General features: G+C 56.6%; 1 protein-coding gene across 2 annotated transcripts; it reads right to left on the minus strand.

Annotated features, from left to right (window-relative positions):
• Positions 624 to 16844, minus strand: SLC35F6 (solute carrier family 35 member F6). 2 transcript variants are annotated; one of them, XM_021087725.1, is made up of 7 exons: positions 16637 to 16783; positions 16231 to 16358; positions 7607 to 7679; positions 6774 to 6945; positions 6343 to 6555; positions 5284 to 5394; positions 624 to 3595 (listed from the first exon to the last, which is right to left on the minus strand). In XM_021087725.1, the coding sequence occupies exons 4-7, from the start codon at positions 6934 to 6936 to the stop codon at positions 3126 to 3128; spliced, it is 957 nt and encodes a 318-aa protein (XP_020943384.1). In that variant the 5' UTR covers positions 6937 to 6945; positions 7607 to 7679; positions 16231 to 16358; positions 16637 to 16783; the 3' UTR covers positions 624 to 3125. The 2 variants fall into 2 exon arrangements, with proteins under 2 accessions (XP_020943384.1, XP_003125375.1); XM_003125327.4 differs by lacking the exon at positions 16231 to 16358 and having other exon boundaries at positions 16637 to 16844.

Below are 17786 nucleotides of genomic sequence, written 5' to 3' on the forward strand. Positions count from 1 at the left end.
TGAGGCCAGAGCTCTCGGACTCCCGCTTTGGCTTCTTTCCCCCACACCACGTGCCCATTTGCCCCAATCCTACTGTCCTCATCAGGGGACTCTGACCTCCTGGAGGGCTGTTTGCTTGTTCAAGTACAGAGCCCTTTGGACAGAGTGAAGGCAATCGGAAGCGCCTGGCATGGTCCTAAATCTCTCCTGTGGGCAGCTTGCTGGTGGAGCGGAGCCTGCGGCTACTCCACAGCCTAGACGGCCGTCCTGGAGAAAGCCCCAGCCTGAGAGGTCCGGGGGGAGGCAGGCTGGGGCAGGGGCTGGTCCATGCACTATAAACGCAAGTGGTCTGAATCACCGATGTTTACACGAGTCTGTTACCAGGCAACTCTAACTGGGGGTCCGGGACCCCCTTCCTTCACTCAGAGCAGAAGGCCATGGTCAAGAGACATTGCTTACCACCCTCTCGACTCAGCAGGAAAGTGGTCGGCCTTAAACACCACCCTCCCATTGCCAGCACGACACAGCACAGCCTCTCAAACGCACCCTCCGAAGCAGCCCTGACAGGCAGGTTAGACTGAACACATGTCCGGGGTCTGGAATGGGTACCTGGGGCCAACATAAAAATTCCACGAGGCATCCTGTTTGATTGTGTGATCAGTGTGAGATTTACTCCTTACTCCACCGTGGTACCTTTTAACAAAACATTTCTTCCCCTCCAAGCAAAACTGATGCTCCACCCCAGGGCTCTGCTGGGACTTCCTTGCCGACAGGTGCCCCCGGGCAGTGGGCCGTGCAGCCTCCGGGACACTCCACTGCCTGCTGGCATTTACAGGCGCTTTCCACTTACTATCTTAGGTGACGCTCACACCCATCCTGGGAGGTGGAGGGTGTCCTGTTTTAAAGAGGCAAAGACCCAAAGCTCCAGGAGTAAAGCAACTCGCCTGAGCAGGTGGCAGTCCTGATCATGAGTCCCCCTGTCCTCTCCGTGCTCTGCCACCTCTCGCCACTGAAGGAAGTCCCATTAGAATCCCCCCAACCCTTTGATGTTAAAATCCATACCGTCGCCTTGGCAGCACCGAAACAAAGGCCAACAGCTTCCCGGGTGCCGTCTTAAGCGTTTTGCACACTTGAGCGCACAGGCTGGGGCAGCCCCTGCAGAGGGCCAGTCCTGGACTCTTGGTTTGGAATCCTGGCTACGCTCCGATGGGAAAGTGGACCGGACAAGGACTGAGGGCCTTTGCCAGACCTAGGCTGGGTGTCCTTGGGAAGTTTCTTTCTCTCTGGGCTTTACTTTCCCTGTACAAAGCAAGGGGGACTGGGTAGCTTCTGTGCTTTGATACAGTGGAGCCTTTTCTTTTTTCTTTTCCTTTTACGGCCACACCTGTGGCCTGTGGAAGTTGCCAGGCTAGAGGCTGAATTGGAGCCGCAGCTGCTGGCCTATGGCACAGCCATACTGGATCTTGCAGCAACGCTGGATCCTTAACTCACTGAATGAGGCCAGGGATCGATCCCGCATCCTCATGGACACTCTGTTGGGTTCTTAACCCCCTGGGCTACAATAGGAACTCCCACTGGAGCTGTTTTTATTCCAACATTCTAGATATTACATTCAGGAATGTCCTCACCCTTGTGCTCCTTCCCTTTCATTAAAAGAAAAAAATTGCTGATTTTCCTTTTCCTTTGAAAAATAAAGCCTGAGAAAGGCCCCAGTTGTTAGGACAAGGCAGCTGCAGGGCCCATGGCCTTCGCTTCACTTCCTCATTCCTGTGACACACCTTGAGGTCCAGAGGAGCCGTGGCCCCTGGGACTGGGGGATGGAGGAGCTGCTGGATTCTCACAGCCCGAGGGTTCTGCTTGTCAGAGATCCCTTCCCCCAGGATCCACTTTAAGGAAGGCCTCTGGAGTGTGGATTTATGATCGCGCCACCCAGGAAAGTGGTCTGAGGCTCCACAGAGGGGCGAGCACTGGAATGTAGGGCCCCTCAGCTCCCTGGGGCCCCCAATATCAGTCCCTCTTCCGGGTGGGGTTACCTGGAGGACAGCAGCACAGGATACCTTTCTCCCTGCCCCAGAAGAGTGCCCCCCAAAGACTTCAAAGAGACCCGGGGGGGAAGCGGGGGAAGCACAGGTTTGGGATCAGGCAAACCCAGCTTGGACCCTGGCTCCACAAGGAAGTCACTTAACGTCTGGGCGACATTTTTCTCCTCTGCACCCACCTGCGCAGGTTGTCCTGCAAGAGGACAGCAAAACACCTAACACAGTGCCTGCGATACCAGCGCCACGCTGAAGGGTTAGACTCCAGCTTTGCCCATCGCCCCGGGCGGGGGCGGGGGATTTCTGTCGAGTTTGGCTGCTGGGGGTAGGGCCGAGGCACGGAGAGCCCTCTTGCCAAACAACTTACCACTCTGGGCCTCAGTTCCCTCATCTTTAAAACGGAAGGTGAAGAGGTCAGAGAAGCTGTTATCAAGGCCTGGGGTTCCCCGTAACCAGGGCAGGGGTCCTTTCCAGCAAACAGGCTGGCACACCTTCCCCAGGTTGGTCAAAACCACAGGCCCAAAGAAGGGGCCCAACTGGGCTGGGAGGTGTGGAAGCCGCAGTGGTGACACCTCCCACAGGGCAGGACGCCCAGACCCGGGGCGACCGGGTACACGCCAAGTTTGCGGCAGGGCCCCGGCAGAAACCTAGGTCTCCAGACAGGGCTAGGGGCGATCTTACAAGTTTTAGAGTTGACGGAGCTTCGTTCTTTGGAATCTGCTCACTGACCCTCCTCCTGGGAGAACCGCATCTGGCATCTGATTGCGGAGGGAACCCAAGGGCTGTCAGTTCCCGCAATTCCATGCCATGATTTAGCGCTAGTGTTACTGGAGGGGCTGGGGGGCCTGGTGAGGGTCTGTCACTGCACTCAGGTCTTTTGGGGGCTGGATAACACCTCTCTACAGGGGGTGGTGACAAAGGAGGACCTGGGCGTTGTCATCTTCTCTGGCAGCAGCTGCCCAGGGCGGGAGTGGGGGGGTGGGGGGTGGGGGGGCGGGGATTGCTAGGAGGGGGCAGGGCGAGGCCTTGGGGACTGGGCACTTGAGGTTCACCAGCCCGTGTGGCCTCAGCCTTGGGGTGAACAAGGAGCGACCCGGTGGCGGCAGAGGCTCAGCTGGCATCGTTGATGGCAGTCCGAGAGCCCCCTAGCAGTCTCTCGTGCTCGCCCTCCTCTGCCAGGGGCCGGCCCCTGGACAGACGGGCCAGCAGCGGGCGGTGCAGCCCATTGTAGAGGGCGGTGCCCGTCAGGAGGATGAGGAAGCCGAGGATCTGCAGCGGGTGGAAGGCCTCCCAGCCCAGTGCCAGGCTCAGTGCCCAGATGACGATGGTACGCAGGCTGTCCAGCACCATGCGGGTGGTGGCGCTCAGCTCCTTGGTGACGCTGATGCCCGCAAAGTTGAAGAAGGCGATGCTGCTGATGTTGCCCAGCAGCGCCACGGCGATGAGCGGCTGCCGGCCCACCTGGCAGAAGGCATCCAGCACGTCCTCCAGCGTCCCGCGAGGGTTGCCACTGAAGGAGCCGGCGGGGATGTAGTACATGGGGACCAGCAGCAGGGAGAGGATCACGAAGCCGAAGAGGCCTGGGGGGCGGGGGAGGGAAGCACGTCACCTCAGGGCTGGGCCCCAGCCTCCGGGCCCGCCCCGCCCGGCAAGGGCTCCACTGATCTCCTGGCAGCCCCGCACACCAGCTCCTTCCTTTCAGGTCCCTGAGCCGGCTTGCCCATCAGGAACTCACGATGGCCAGTAGAATGGGCCGAGGCTGCCCCTTTTCCACTTTAATCTGCCTTTTCTGACCAGGTCAAGAAATACCTTTTATATTGTGCCCAATATATATATATACACAAACCTTCATGAAACAGCAGCCAGCTTTACGACGTGCAATGCTCTCGCACACGTTTAAGTTCCATCCTACTCATTTACAGCAGGATTGCTGGCTGCAGACACTACCCTGCTCTCTCAAGAGTGGAAAACACAGCTCTCTAATTCAGTGCTATTGGCCTGTAAAGAGCAGGACCAGAATGCAAATCAACGTATTGTGTCACTCCAAAAGTCTCGCTGGAAAAAAAAGAGTGGAAACAGACCGTACGCTTGATGATGAAACTGACTTAGGTGGTTCACGTTCTGCTGCAAGGCCTCAGCTCCCAGGGGACCAGGCACAAACAGCTACCTGACCAGTCCCTAGGTCACACTTGGGGAATTTCCACTGTGGTGCAGTGGTTTAAGGATCCGGAGTTGTCTCTGCAGTGGCTTGGGTCATTGCTGAGGCGCAGGTTCCATCCCTGGCCCGGGAACTTCCATATGCCATGGGTGTGGCCAAAAAAAAAAAAAAAACAAATAGTCTCATAGGTTACACTTTGGTAGCACTGCTCTAATCCACTCTGTGAGTTTCATATACAGACATATTTTGCTTTTTAGTGCCACACCCGAGGCATATGGGGCTGAATCGAAGCCACAGCCACTGGCCTATGCCACAGCCACGGCAAGGCCAGATCCAAGCCGCATCTGTGACCTACACCACAACTTGTGGCAAAGCCAGTTCCTTAACCCACTGCGCGAGGCCAGGGACCGAAGCCACATACTCATGGATAACAGTCAGGTTCTTAACCTGCTGAGCCACAACACGAACTCCAGTTTCATACTTTTAAGGCGTAGTTCTGATTTACTTCCCACTCGAAACCCTTTGGTGGTCTTTCCTTGTCTGTCACTTAAAGTCCAAATCCACCTGCCTGATGCTCAAGGGTCTCCATGCCATGAACTTGATGTACACAATTCCTGCCCGCTTCCTCCACATCGAACCTGTACCTGCCCCCCAAACCACCCTCAATGGCTTCCGGACTCATGTCCAGCTTCCCACGTCTCCTCTGTGTCTGGAGGTCCCTCCTTCCCACTCCTGTCTGTTGAAATCTGCAGCTTGAAGGCCACCTTCCCTGGGCCATGACACTCAGATTTGCTTGGCAGTAAAAGTGGTCTGAGCTAAAAGGCACTGCCGGTTCCTTTCTTGCGGGCCAGTTCCTTTAGAGTGGGGCTTGCAGCTCACGCATCCTTGTCCTTGTCCTCATCCTACCGTAGCTCCTGGCCGCGTGCACAGCAACTTGGCCACACGAACGTGGTGAAGGGAGGAAGGAAGGCGGGCGGGAGGCTCACCCCCCCAGCGGCCCCGGCCCCACGCCCGCACTCGTGCATGCCCTCCACGTGCCGCGCCGAGGTGTGTGCCGCCCGCCACCCCACCCCCCACCCGGGCGCCCCCGCCAGCCCTGGGCTCACACACCCTCGGTGCCGACTGCCCGCAGCGGGTGCACGTTGTGTTTGTAGACGAACTTCTCCTCGAGCACCATCTGGATGGAGACGATGATCTGGGCCATGATGATCAGCAGGTCCCCTGCGGGAAAGGAGGACCCCGGGTGAGGGAGACGGCCCCGCGGGGATGGGAGGGCCCCACAGCCCCCGACTCTGCAGTCACGAGGCCTGGTCATGACAGCCCCAAGCCCCATCTCCCAGGCCCAGAGGGGTGGGGCAGGCCAGCAGCGTGGGCACGGTCAGCCTCTCGGGGCTGAGGCTCCAGAAGGTCCAGAAGGGCCTGCCTGGGGCTGAGGGCTACCCGGCCGGGGTTAGCAGCTCTTTTGAGATGCAACAGACTTTGAGACGGACGTCTCTGGTTTCATCCTGCCTCTGAGGGACCAGGGTGGCCACTTCCCTGTAAAACGGGCTGCGGTGCTGCGTTTCTGGTGCTGGGGGGTGGGGTGGGGGGGGCGGTGAGGACAACACAGTACACGGCACGGGCTGGGCACTTGGTAGGTGCTCCATAAACACCCACTCCTTTCGTCTCCCAGATGCAGCAGCCTGTGCGGCTGTAAGCAAATCACGGCACAGGCCCCCTCCCGCCCCCTCCCTCATGCTGCTTCTCCCCCTCTGGTCTTCCTGCCCTCCTCCCATCACCTCGAGAGCAGGTGCACGGCCACATCAGCTCCTCCCCCAGGGCTTGGCAGACAGCAGGCCTTGTAAAAGTTTACTGAATGAGGAGTTCCCGTCGTGGCGCAGTGGTTAACGAATCCGACTAGGAACCATGAGGTTGTAGGTTCGATCCCTGGCCTTGCTCAGTGGGTTAAGGATCCGACATTGCCGTGAGCTGTGGTGTAGGTTGCAGACGCGGCTCAGATCCCGCGTTGCTGTGGCTCTGGCACAGGCCGGTGGCTACAGCTCCGATTCGACCCCTAGCCTGGGAACCTCCACGTGCCGTGGGAGCGGCCCTAGAAAAGGCAAAAAAAAAAAGACCAAAAAAAAAAAGTTTCCTGAATGATGGTGCTGGGATCCCCAACCCTGGCCTCACCTGTGATCACCTCGCTGAGCTTGTGCTGACTGTCGTGCTTGCTCAGGAGGTCAGCCAGGCCCACAACCACCAGCCCTGCGATGGTGGCGAGGATGCCCAGCCACTGGCTCAGCACCAGCCTCCGTCCCAGGAAGGCCACCGAGAAGAGGCCTGTGAATATGATCACTGCTCCCCGCAGCATCTGGAAGCTGGAGGCACTGGTCATGTTCAAGGCTAGGAGGAGAAGAGACGTGGATGCCATTAGTTCCTGGGGGCCCAGCCTGTCTGTCCCCTCAAGGCTGATGACACACCTGGCACTCAGTAAACCCAGGTTGAGTGTGTGTGGCAGAGGGGCGGGGTAGCTGGGGGTTGGGGGGGTGGCTCTTTCTTCAGCAGCCCCCCCTGGGTCCCAGGTTTCGCTGAGCCCTTCGCAGCCTGGCCTGGCGACGTACCCACATACATGATGCTGGTCCCGGTCATGTCGCAGAGGGCTGGGGGCAGGAAAAGAAGGGGGTTGAAGGGCTGCTGGGGATCCGCGCTGGTGTCTGGGTGGCCCGCAGCCCTGCACTGCAGCAGGTAGAAGGCGGCCAGGCAGGAGAACTCCCCCAGGAACATGCCCACTGCCTGCGGAGATGGAAGCAGGGTTCAGAGCTGAAGGCGGCATCATCTGCAACTGAATTTCTTAAACACAACCTTTCTTTGAACAAAAGTTCACTCATAAGTCCAACACGTAAGACAGACAAAAGCAGAGCTGCTATGTGTGGCAGGCCAGGTTCATGCCTAAGCCCCCTACATAACCCCCGAGGCTGTGGAGACCCTGGTCAGAAAACCCACCCATTTAGGCCGATCCTTGCTCAAGGTCCGATGGAGAAACTGAGGCCCCGAGAGGTGTGAGAACTTATTTAAGTCGCAAAACAAGAAGCCGGGCTGAAATCAGAGTCTCCTGCTTCCCAGTCTAGCCACAAGGTCCCTTCTGTCTATGGCGTCTGTCCTGCCCCAGGAGGGGTGGGCTCCCTGTTTTATTACAGGCTTGATTTTTCCAAGTGCCCAGGGTGTGACCATTCATCGGGGCTTGTGCTGGCCTCCTACAGGGGACTGTGCCCTCTGCCCCCTCCCAGGGGGCCCTCACTCCCCGGTCTCTGTTCTGGGGAGGGAGAGAGAGGGGCAAGTGGCTCTCCAGGGAGCCAGGGAGGGCTCCACTTCTGGGTCCAGAAACAGCAGGGCCTCAGGGGTGCACCTGCCCCGAGGCCTGGGAGGTGGAGGGGGCTGGACAGGGGATGGATACCTGGAGGAAGGGATGCTGGAAGCTGTGTGCCTGGCTTCCTCCGCACCCTTGGGCCACGAAGTTGTCCGCCCACCTGTAGCAGAGAGAGAGTGACGGTCAAACCCTACAGCGTGGTGGGCTCGCCCCCTTGTCCTGGGGCCTGTGGGGAGCTCACTCCTCCCCACGCCAAGAGGCCAGACTTAGGGGACTCAGCCCAATGTGAGGCTCCCTCTCAAAGAGGCCAAGCTCCAAGGCAAGGAGACGTCACCTGGGCGTGTGGACAGAACGTGGGGGCCTGGGAATCTCTGGCTAAAATTTCACGAACTGCTGACAGAAATTTAGCATCTCCTCAAATTCTGAATGGAGGACTGCAGGACCTGGGACTTTGTCACCTATGGAAATCAAAGCTATTCTCATGGTCACATCAGAGTCACTGCGGATATTACGAAGTATCGTTTACACTCATCACTACTCCGAAATTACCACCATTCAACACACCGCTTATCATGTCAGGTGTTAAAGTGTGTGCACGCATTACAGCGCCTATGGTATAATTTTATGGCTTTAAAATTTTTTTTTTTTTCCTGTCTTTTTGCCGTCTCTTGGGCCGCTCCCGCAGCATATGGAGGTTCCCAGGCTATGGGTCGAATCGGAGCTGTAGCTGCCAGCCTACGCCAGAGCCACGGCAATGTGGGATCCGAGCCGCGTCTGCAACCTACACCATAGCTCACGGCAATGCCGGATTGTTAACCCACTGAGCAAGGCCAGGGATCGAACCCGCAACCTCATGGTTCCTAGTCAGATTTGTTAACCACTGCGCCACGACGGGAACCCCGTATTTGCACATTTTTAAACATTATTCTAGGTGCCACCAGACTATCAAAGGGACTCATGGCACAGAAAATATCGAGAGTCTCTGGTCTACGAGGTCGCATGGGCCCTGGGAAATGGCCACCTGACACAGCCTGTCCAGTCACCTTCAAGCAACCGGAAGGGTCTGGAGGCTCCTCCTAGCCCTGGCTCTGAAGCAGGTGGCAAGTACATGGCACCTGGGGGGTGGCTTGCCAGCCAGCACCCTGGCAGATGGGCCTAACTGATTATGGCACGCTTCCCCAGAAGCTGTCACAGCACGGTGCCACCACCAACCACTCCGCACTGACCAACGTCTGTCCCTAAAGTTTCCGCCCTGAATTCCATTTTTGCTGGGCTCAGTGACGTCCGTGGGGTCTAACCCCTCTTTCACTTGAAAGCCCTTCATATATTTGGAGACTTGCCCACCTTCTGAAGCTTCTCTTCTGCTTAAGCAGCCCCAGCCCTCCCCAACCTTTCACTCCTCCGACTGCTGACTTCTAGAAGCGCTCCAGTGGGCCCAGGCCCAGAGCCAAGGCCATGTGACCTGGCCCAGACCCAGCCGGGCAGGAGGCAGCCCCTCCCTCTCTCGTGTTGGACACCCTGGTTGGTTGGCTTGGAGCACATCCGCCGTATCACACGGCTGACTCAAGTCAATGCAGACCCAGGGCCACCTGCTGTGGGTCACTGACCTGCCCCCTGCAGCACCCTGCGTGTAGGTAGTAGCTGTCCCTGAAGCGGAAGACTCAGGACTCCTTCTTTTTTAAGGGCCACACCCACAGCATATAGAAGTTCCCAGGCTAGGGGTCGAATCGGAGCTGCAGCTGCCGGCCTTGGGATCCAAGCTGTGTCTGTGACCTATACCACAGCTCACGGCAATGCTGGATCCTTAACCCACTGAGCGAGGCCAGGGATCGAACCCATAACCTCATAGAGACTAGCCGAGTTCTTAACCTGCTCAGCCACAATGGGAACTCCTATATGTATCCCTTCCTGGTTCCACAGTCACTGTCACTGGAGAAGGTGTGAGCTCAGCATCTAGCAGCTTCCACAGCTCTCCATCTCCTGCTCCTGGCACATTATTACAAAGAAGTTCAAATGCTTTTTTTGTTGAATGAATGGGGCTTCCAGACCCTGCTAGACAAATAGGCAGGTACTACAGTCCAAAAGCAAGGTCTCCAGGAGTCCTGATTTCCCACCTGCTCTGAGGTGCCCCCTGCTGGCGGGACCAGCTGGGCCTGCCGTTTCCTAGGGAGGGGCACTACCTGGGGAGCTGGATGCAGGGCTGTTACCGAGCTCCCTTCTCCTCCCCTGCCTGTCTCCAGCTCTCTGATTTCTCCAAGGGGTAGGTCTGCCTGAACAGGCTGCAGCTGGCAGGTTCCCAGCAGGGGAAATGGAATCTTTTTGTACCTGAGGGCCCGGGGCAGGTTTACAGCCCTGGGGATTGGGTGTCAGGACAGGCTGAGCCAAACCTGGGAAAGGTTTGGCTCACGGTGCAGTGGCAGGAGGATCCCAGGTAGTGCAGAGCAAGAGCCAAGATCCAGCCCCACTCATCTCAGGATGCCGGCAACGACTCCCCAGTGGGATAGCATGTGTCTCTCTGCAAAATGCTTCATTAACATGTTTTTATAAACGTACCATTCATTGTTAACTGACTTCCTACCAGGCCTGTGCTGAGCACTTCAGGATTAAGCCTCACCACAAGGATCCTCATTTTACATTCAGGCCTTGGGGTGGAGAGTGCTGCGTTCAGGCTCCTACAGTTAACAACGGGCGGATCTAGGGCCCAAGCTCATCCGCTTATTTTCAGAAAGGGTGGCAGGATGCACAGCAAAGGAAACCATACACAAAACGAAAAGATAACACACGGAAAGGGAGAAAATATTTGCAAACGAAGTGACCAACAAGGGATTCATCTCCAAAACAGACAACCAACTCATGCAACTTAAAATCAAAACAAAGAACCCAATCAAAACATGGGCAGAAGACCTCAGCAGACATTTCTCCAAAGAAGACATACAGATGGCCAACAGGCACATGAGAAGCTGCCCAACGCTGCTAAATTAGAGAAATGCAAATCAAGACGACAATGAGGTATCATCTCATGCCAGTCCGAATGCCCGCCATCAAAAAGTCTACGAACAATACATGCTGGAGAGGGTGTCGGGAAAAGGGAACCCACCTACACTGTTGGTAGGAATGTAAATTGGTACAACCACTAAGGAGAACAGCAGGAGGGTTTCTCAAAAAACTAAAAACGGAACTACTACATGATTCAGCCATCCTACTCCTGGGCACATATCCACAGAAAACCATAATTTGAAAAGATACATGCATGCCAATGCTCGCTGCAGCACTATTTACAGTAGCCAAGACATGGAAGCAACCTAAATGTCCATTGACAGAGGAATGGATAAAGGAGCTGTGGTACATATACACAATGGAATATTACTCGGCCATGAAAAAGAAATGAAACAATGCCATCTGCAGCAACATGGATGGACCTAGAGATTGTCATTGTAAGTGAAGTAAGTCAGACACAGAAAAACAAACATCAAATGACATCATTACATGTGAAATCGAAAACCAAAAAAAGGATACAATGAACTTATTTACAAAACAGAAACAGACTCCTAGACTTCAAAGGTTAGGGATTTCTCACCTATAAAATGGGGGAAATAATGCCAACATTGATGAACTGGCTAAAGTAACAGATAAGATATATGATCTGACACAGGGCAGGGAGTCAGTAAAAATTCCTTCCCACCCCTTCTCCCCCGCTAAGCAGGAGCCTTCTCCTCTGTGCGGGGTGGGCGAAGCTCCAGCTCTGCTCCAGCCCGAAAGCTTCCTGAGAAGCATCCATCCTCCATCCTGCGGGTGGAGGCAGAGGCAGCTGGAAGGTCCTCAGGCTGCGGCCCCTGCAGGTCCGCAGAGCCACAGAGCGCTGAAAGAGGACAGCAAACTCAGTCAGCGTCTCTGGAAGCTTCTTATTTGACAGACAAAAGACCCAGGGACCAGAGGGCTTGAGGGCCACAGAAAAGCACTAGGACCTCGGGGCCTCTGCTTCCTGTTCAGTGCTCCTTCCTCAACAATGATCACCTTCTTTGTTTTTGTTGTTGTTGTTGTTTGTTTTTTTAGGGCTGCACTCTTGGTATATGAAGGTCCCCAGGCTAGGGGTCAAATTGGAGCTATAAGCTGCCGGCCTACACCACAGCCACTGCATCTTTGACCTACACAACAGATCGCGGCAACGCTGGATCCCAGACCCACTGAATGAGGCCAGGGATCAAACCCGCATCCTCATGGATGCTGGTTGGATTTGTTTCCACTACGACACAATGGGAACTCCCCCATCACCTTCTCACTGCAGATTTCACTCCCCTGGCCGAGGAGGAGAAGGTCAGCCTTGCAGACAGGCCCTCCCATCTCTCTAGACACTACATCCTAGGGAGGCAGGATTTCTTCTTCTTCTTCTTTTTTTTTTTTTTTTTTTTTGCTTTTTAGGGCCACACCTGTGGCATATGGAGGTTCCCAGGCTAAGGGCTGAATCGAAGCTATAGCTGCCAGTCTACACCACAGCCACAGCAACGCAGGATCTGAGCCGCGTCTGAAACCTACACCACAGCTCATGGCAAGGCCGGATCCCTAACCCACTGATCGAGGCCAGGGATCAAACCTGCCACCTCATGGTTCCTAGTCTATCCAATTCATTTGCGCTGCGTTACAACAGGAACTCCCAAAGGCAGGATTTCTGGGGGGACCCACCAGGCTCAGGCCAAGGCTGCGTGAGGAGGTGCCTCTACTGGCGGAGGCTGGCTTCCTTTAGAGCTCCCCAGGGCTCCGAGGGCTGCGGGCGGGCCCCCCTTGCTGGGGGCTGAGTCACTCTGGTGTGGCTCTGCCCTCACAAACTCAAAGCTCAGCATTTTGAGAGGTGCGTGTGTCTGTGTGTGGCCGAGGGTGACGGACAGAGACTGAGGAAGTGGCTGGTGTGGCCGCGCAGCCCGAGTAGCTGCGTGTCCCTTCCCTGCAGAATCTATGCCGTTTCCTCTCACATCCTTGGGCCTGTTGGGCCTCGTGAGTCAGCTTCTTTTTTCTGCCCAGGATGTTCAAAAGGCCACAAGGCTTCTCCACTCCGTGGAGGGTCACCGCACATAGCCCTGGCTCAGGCTGAGGTAAATAACAGCCCGTTCATCTCTTCAAAACCCTCCTCAATAGATCTTACCATGTGTCTGTGAAGAAGGTGGCGCAGGGATTATCACGCCCATTTTACAGATGAAACTGAGGCTTGGAGAGGCCCAGTGATTCCTCTAATTCTACTGCTTCCAAGCCTCGTGCTCACTACTAGACTGACTTAAGGCTTTCTCCAGCTGGCTTGAACCCCTTTGAAACTCACTGAACCTAAGGGGGATGGGGGGGCCCTGTCCTCCACCAGTTAGAGCTGGCACAGAAAGGATGCTGAGTCCTTCCCTAAGAGAGGCCCCATGGTCCCAGGCCTCCTGCCACCCTCCTGGCAGGATCCCTGGGCCCGGGGAGCCTGACAGCTGGAGAAGCGACCTCCGTGCCCCCTTGGCAGCCGGGTGGAAGATTCGGAGGGCACCTGAGCCTTACTGAGCAAGCGTCTCCTTGACCCTGGCTCTTTGTGTGCACAACCCTGGCTGGAATCAGGAGAGCGGGGCTCCGAGATGGGCACTGGTTCAGGCAGAAGGCCTGGGGAGTGGGGAGAAAGCAGCCACAGAAAGGAGAAGGTGCTGCTTCGCCAGGTGGGGCCCTTTGCCGAGACCCAGGGACAGGGCTAAAGGGCCAGCCTGCTCGGTGACTTTCCCTCCTGCGGGTGGGTGACCCCAGGCTGTCTCCCTGCGGTGCACCCAATCCTGCCACATGGGCAGCGACCTCCCCCAGCAGAGAGCTGACCTGTGGTCCCAGCGGAGCAGCAGCACGTGCTAGGGCCCACTTCCTCATCCGCTGCCTTTGATTCTTGCAAGAACCCGGGGACGGAAACTACGCTCACTTTACAGGCCCAGAAACTGCAAGAGGTTAGTAGAGACTCTAAACTTGAACCTGAGTGACCTCTGGCTCCAGGGGGGAAGGAGGGCGAGTGCACGATCCCCTGGGTTGGGACAGAAGTATCAGATGCTTGCCACCCAGTCCCAGAGGGACGGCACTCCGCTGGCAGGGAGGGGAGATGTCATGTCTAGTGATTACACCTCCCATGGGCACATGCTTGTCTGTTCTTGTCTGCGGGGAGATGTGAGAGGAAACCCCAAGGAAAAAGGGGTTTGGTTTTTGTGGCCACGCCCTTGGCATGCAGACATTCCTGGGCCAGGGATCGAACCCTGGCAACCCGAGTGACCACGCCGGGTCCTTAACTTGCTGAGCCACAGAGGAACTCCGGAAGAAGGACTTTTGGGTATTGCAGTGGTAGGAGGCCAGGACTGGGCTAAAATGCTGAGTTCTAGGTTCTGGACACCAACCAGCTGGGACCTTTAATGTAAACTGCGGGGATTATAAATTGTTTCAAACAACTCTAATGACGCCAAGAATGACTAGAGAAGACCCCGGCCTCATCCGTATTAAAGGTGAAGAGGACAGATGCTAGAGCCAGGCGACTCGGGCTCACATATAAATTGTTTGGGACTTGAGCAAGCAAGTCTATCTTTCCAGAACTTCAGTGTCCTCTTCCAGGGACAAGGAATTCATCTACCTGCTAGGGTGGTCACGAGAATTCACTGACCTAACTCTTGAAGGGTGGCCAGGGTAGGACCCGGCACAAGGAGCTCTCTGTGCATCAGCTGGTTAGCACAGGTCAGAGTGTGACTTCAAACCGATGATTCCCCATCGGGACCCACGAAGCTGTCCTCCTACATCCTTTCTCTGAGAGCATCCTTCTCACAGTCTGGCCTTGGAACACGGGTTGGGGGCCAGTACAGGGGCCCATCACAGGCAGGCAGGCTCCTGAGAGGGCCCCCCATCAGGCCACAGGGTAGGGAACAGAACCAAAGGCTGGGAGCCTCTTCCTGGCCTCTCAGGCACCCTTGGAGCACAAGGCCCAAGGGCCTCCCAGGGCGAGAATTTCCCAGCTTCTCACCTGACCGGTTTGAAGCTTATTAAGGAAGGAGCTGAGTCAGCCCAGTTTATCGCAGTAGTAACTAGCCGGCTCAGCTCTCCTCGGGGACCACAGCTACTCTCTAAGCACTAGACTGAGGCTTTGGCTCGTGGGACGGATGGACAGACGACTCGATCTGCTGCATTCAGATCCTTAGATGAGAGCCCTCAGGTTGAGTTTCCTTTATAGCTAAGGGCTCAGCAGAAAGAGCACCTTTCGGGTGGCCTCAGGGCCCAGGAGGCCAGCACAAGATAGACACAGGTGGCCAGAGCCCAATCACAGAGACAGGTGGGCCCCACCCGGAGCTCAGTGGGACAGTGGCATGGCTGAGCGTTTACACATCTGTCTCCTCCACTGCAGATTCTGAGCATCTCAAAGGCAGGGACCTTCCATTTGTCACTACTGTTTCCTTCCCTGAGTCCAGGCAGTGCCTCACGCACTGCAGGTACCGCCTACCTGTCTGATGAATGAACAGGCTACTTCTCTCCCAGACCTCTCCCTCTCTCTCTTTCTTTTTTTTTGCTTGCTTTTTAGGGCTGCACCATGGCATATGGAGGTTCCCAAGCTAGGCGTTGCATTGGAGCTGTAGCTGCCGGCCTACACCACAGCCATAGCAACGTAGGAACGGAGCCGGGTCTGCAATCTACACCACAGCTCACGGCAACACCGGATCCTTAACCCACTGAGCAAGGCCAGCAATCAAACCCGTGTCCTTATGGATACTAGTCAGGTTCTTAACCCACTGGGCCACAATAGGAACTCCCTCTCAGACCTCTCTTCCAGGGCATTTCTCACGTGGAGGAATGGAGTATGCTTCAAAAGCGAGTAAGATACAACCATCCCCACCACCCTGGGGGGCCTGGAGCACAACCCAGAGGGTGACTGGGGTGACTCCTCTTTGCTCTAGAGCCTGGCAGGGCCCGGGGCAGGGGGAGTGAGGTCTGACTGAGAGGGGGCCACTGTCCTGGCCTCCTTGGAACCGGTTCAGAGAAAGGCCAGGCCCTGGGTACTGCGGCTCCTGGGTGGTGAGCAGAGGGGCAGGAGGGCCTTGCTCTGAGGTGGGGGCAGAGAAAGAGACAAAGGACCACCAAGGGAAGGGGCTGTGACTTGGGCCTCCCCCTTGTTACAGAGCAGAGGCCATGCTCATCCCCTCAGCCTCATGACAGTCCCAGAACCTTAATCCCCAACCCCCTAAGGACTGCCCCCCTGTCCCACAGGCACCGCATCCTCTTTCCTCAAAGCCACACTGCCCCCGCTGCCCTGGGGGTTGATGACACTTCTCCCAGGGAGAAGCTTGGAGATTTGATCCTGTGGGTCTGGCCTGTGGCTTCCTTCTGCAGCTGGTCTCTCTGGCCTGTCCCTTCCCGGCTCACTGCCACCTCCTCGTTCCCCTCACCTGCTATGCAGCAGCCCTGGAGTGGTTTGCCCTGCACCGAACTCCTCTTCCCTTTGACCACCACCTTCAGCCTCTCACTTGTAACAAGTCACTCGTCTTTGATTATGGGATAAAAATCCAGCCTGGGCATCTGGTGCTAGTTGCAAACCACTTCCATTTGGCCTTGCTGTTCCCGCCTCCATGTCCCCACTACAAGGAGAAATTCCACGGAAGCTTCAAGACCCAGGTGTAATCCCTTCCTCCATGAGGGGCCCATGGGGCACCCCCTTTTCTGTTCCCACAGCCTTCCATGCTCACTGGTCGCTCGCCACATGGCTGTCTATTGTCGTCCTCCCCGGCCCACAGCTCCTGCAGGGCGCGGCCCCCGATGCCAGCTTGGAAGGGACCCGCGGAGAGGAACTGCCTCCCGTTTAAAGATGAGGAAACTGAAACACAGAGTCGGGAAGTGATTCGCTGGGATCAAGCACAGAGCGAATCAAGGCCAGGGCTTGGATCCTCCAGCCACGGATACCGCCCCGCCCGGCATTTCCCCAGGCTCGCACCCCTTGGGTGGTCCATAAACAGCGTGGACTGCGCTGGCTGGTGAAGCCAGGAAAGGAGCGAAAGGGGAGGGAGCGGAAAGTGCGAGCGGGTCGCCAGTGCCCCCGTGGGCGGCGGCTGGTCCGGCGGAGCCCTCTCCCCTCCCGGCCAGGCCCGGACTCACTTTGCCGAGAGCGTGTTGATGGAGCCGGTGACGAGCATGAGCCCGGCCAGGAACAGCTGGTACTTGGTCCAGGCCATGGCGGCGGATGCGGGGAGCGCGACACTGGAAAGACCCCCGCGACCTCCGAGCTGGCTGGAGGTGGCAGCTCCCGACCCGGTCACCTGGGGGTCTCCAGTGCGAGCGCTTCCGGGCCGGGAGTCACGTGACTCCAAGGCCCCGCCCCGCGCCGGCTCGCTCCGCCCCCAGCGAGGGCGCCGGGCCTGCTCGCCTGCCCTGGTGACGGTCCTGGTGCCAGTGCTCTCCAGCTACAGAACCGCGAGCGCTGGTCCCCACTGGGTGACAGCAGCAAGACAAGGTCCCGGGTCTCCCCATCTGCAAAACGATGCAAGACGATGCGATGAGAATGCTCGTGGATATTAGAGCGTTTTGTAAACTCTTTGGAGAGATTGATCTGAACAATGTCAGAGGCAAAACACGAAGTGGAACCGTTCAGTGTGGGAATCTCCTTTCTGCAGGGTACGGAGGGAACTCCCTGGAGGCCTGGGTCGTGTCCCTAGGGATCCCTGCCCCCAGTGTTGCTCACATCTTTAAGAAAAGTGGCGTAGGAATCTGGACCTGCTCCCTGGGAGACCATTTTATAGCTAAGGAAACTAAATTGAGAGAAGCCAGGGGATTTGCTCATGATCATACTAGTGAGTGATAGACTGGGGGTTTGCATGCAGATTCTTCAGTCTCCCCCAAATCCGTGCCTTCTGCTCAGCCCCTCTACCAAACTCACCCCACTGCTCCTTCCTGGCGTCTCCCAGATGCTGCTCAGAAGTATCCACATCAGAAAGACCTAGGTTTGTGTGCAGAAGTTTTCCCGCATTTAAAATCCTACTCTTAGTTCACAGGTCCCAGTGGCCTTCAGTCCTCACCTCTAGATCTCTGTCTGAACCCCATGTCCAGTGACACACTGACTGGAGTGAAAATCTCTCCAGGACCTGCTTGAGACCCAGTGAGCGTGTTTCCCAGTTACTGAAGATCTCATTCCTAGAGGTGCAGAGATAGGATCTGCCTGCCTCCTCCGCCTGCTTGCCCTAAGACTGCCTTGACTTTGTGAAAATGGCTGGTGTTGAATCAGAAAAACTCTCATGGGGCTGGAGCAGAC

The sequence above is a fragment of the Sus scrofa genome, chromosome 3 (assembly GCF_000003025.6).
Source record: "Sus scrofa isolate TJ Tabasco breed Duroc chromosome 3, Sscrofa11.1, whole genome shotgun sequence".
In the NCBI taxonomy this organism is placed as follows: Eukaryota; Metazoa; Chordata; class Mammalia; order Artiodactyla; family Suidae; genus Sus; species Sus scrofa.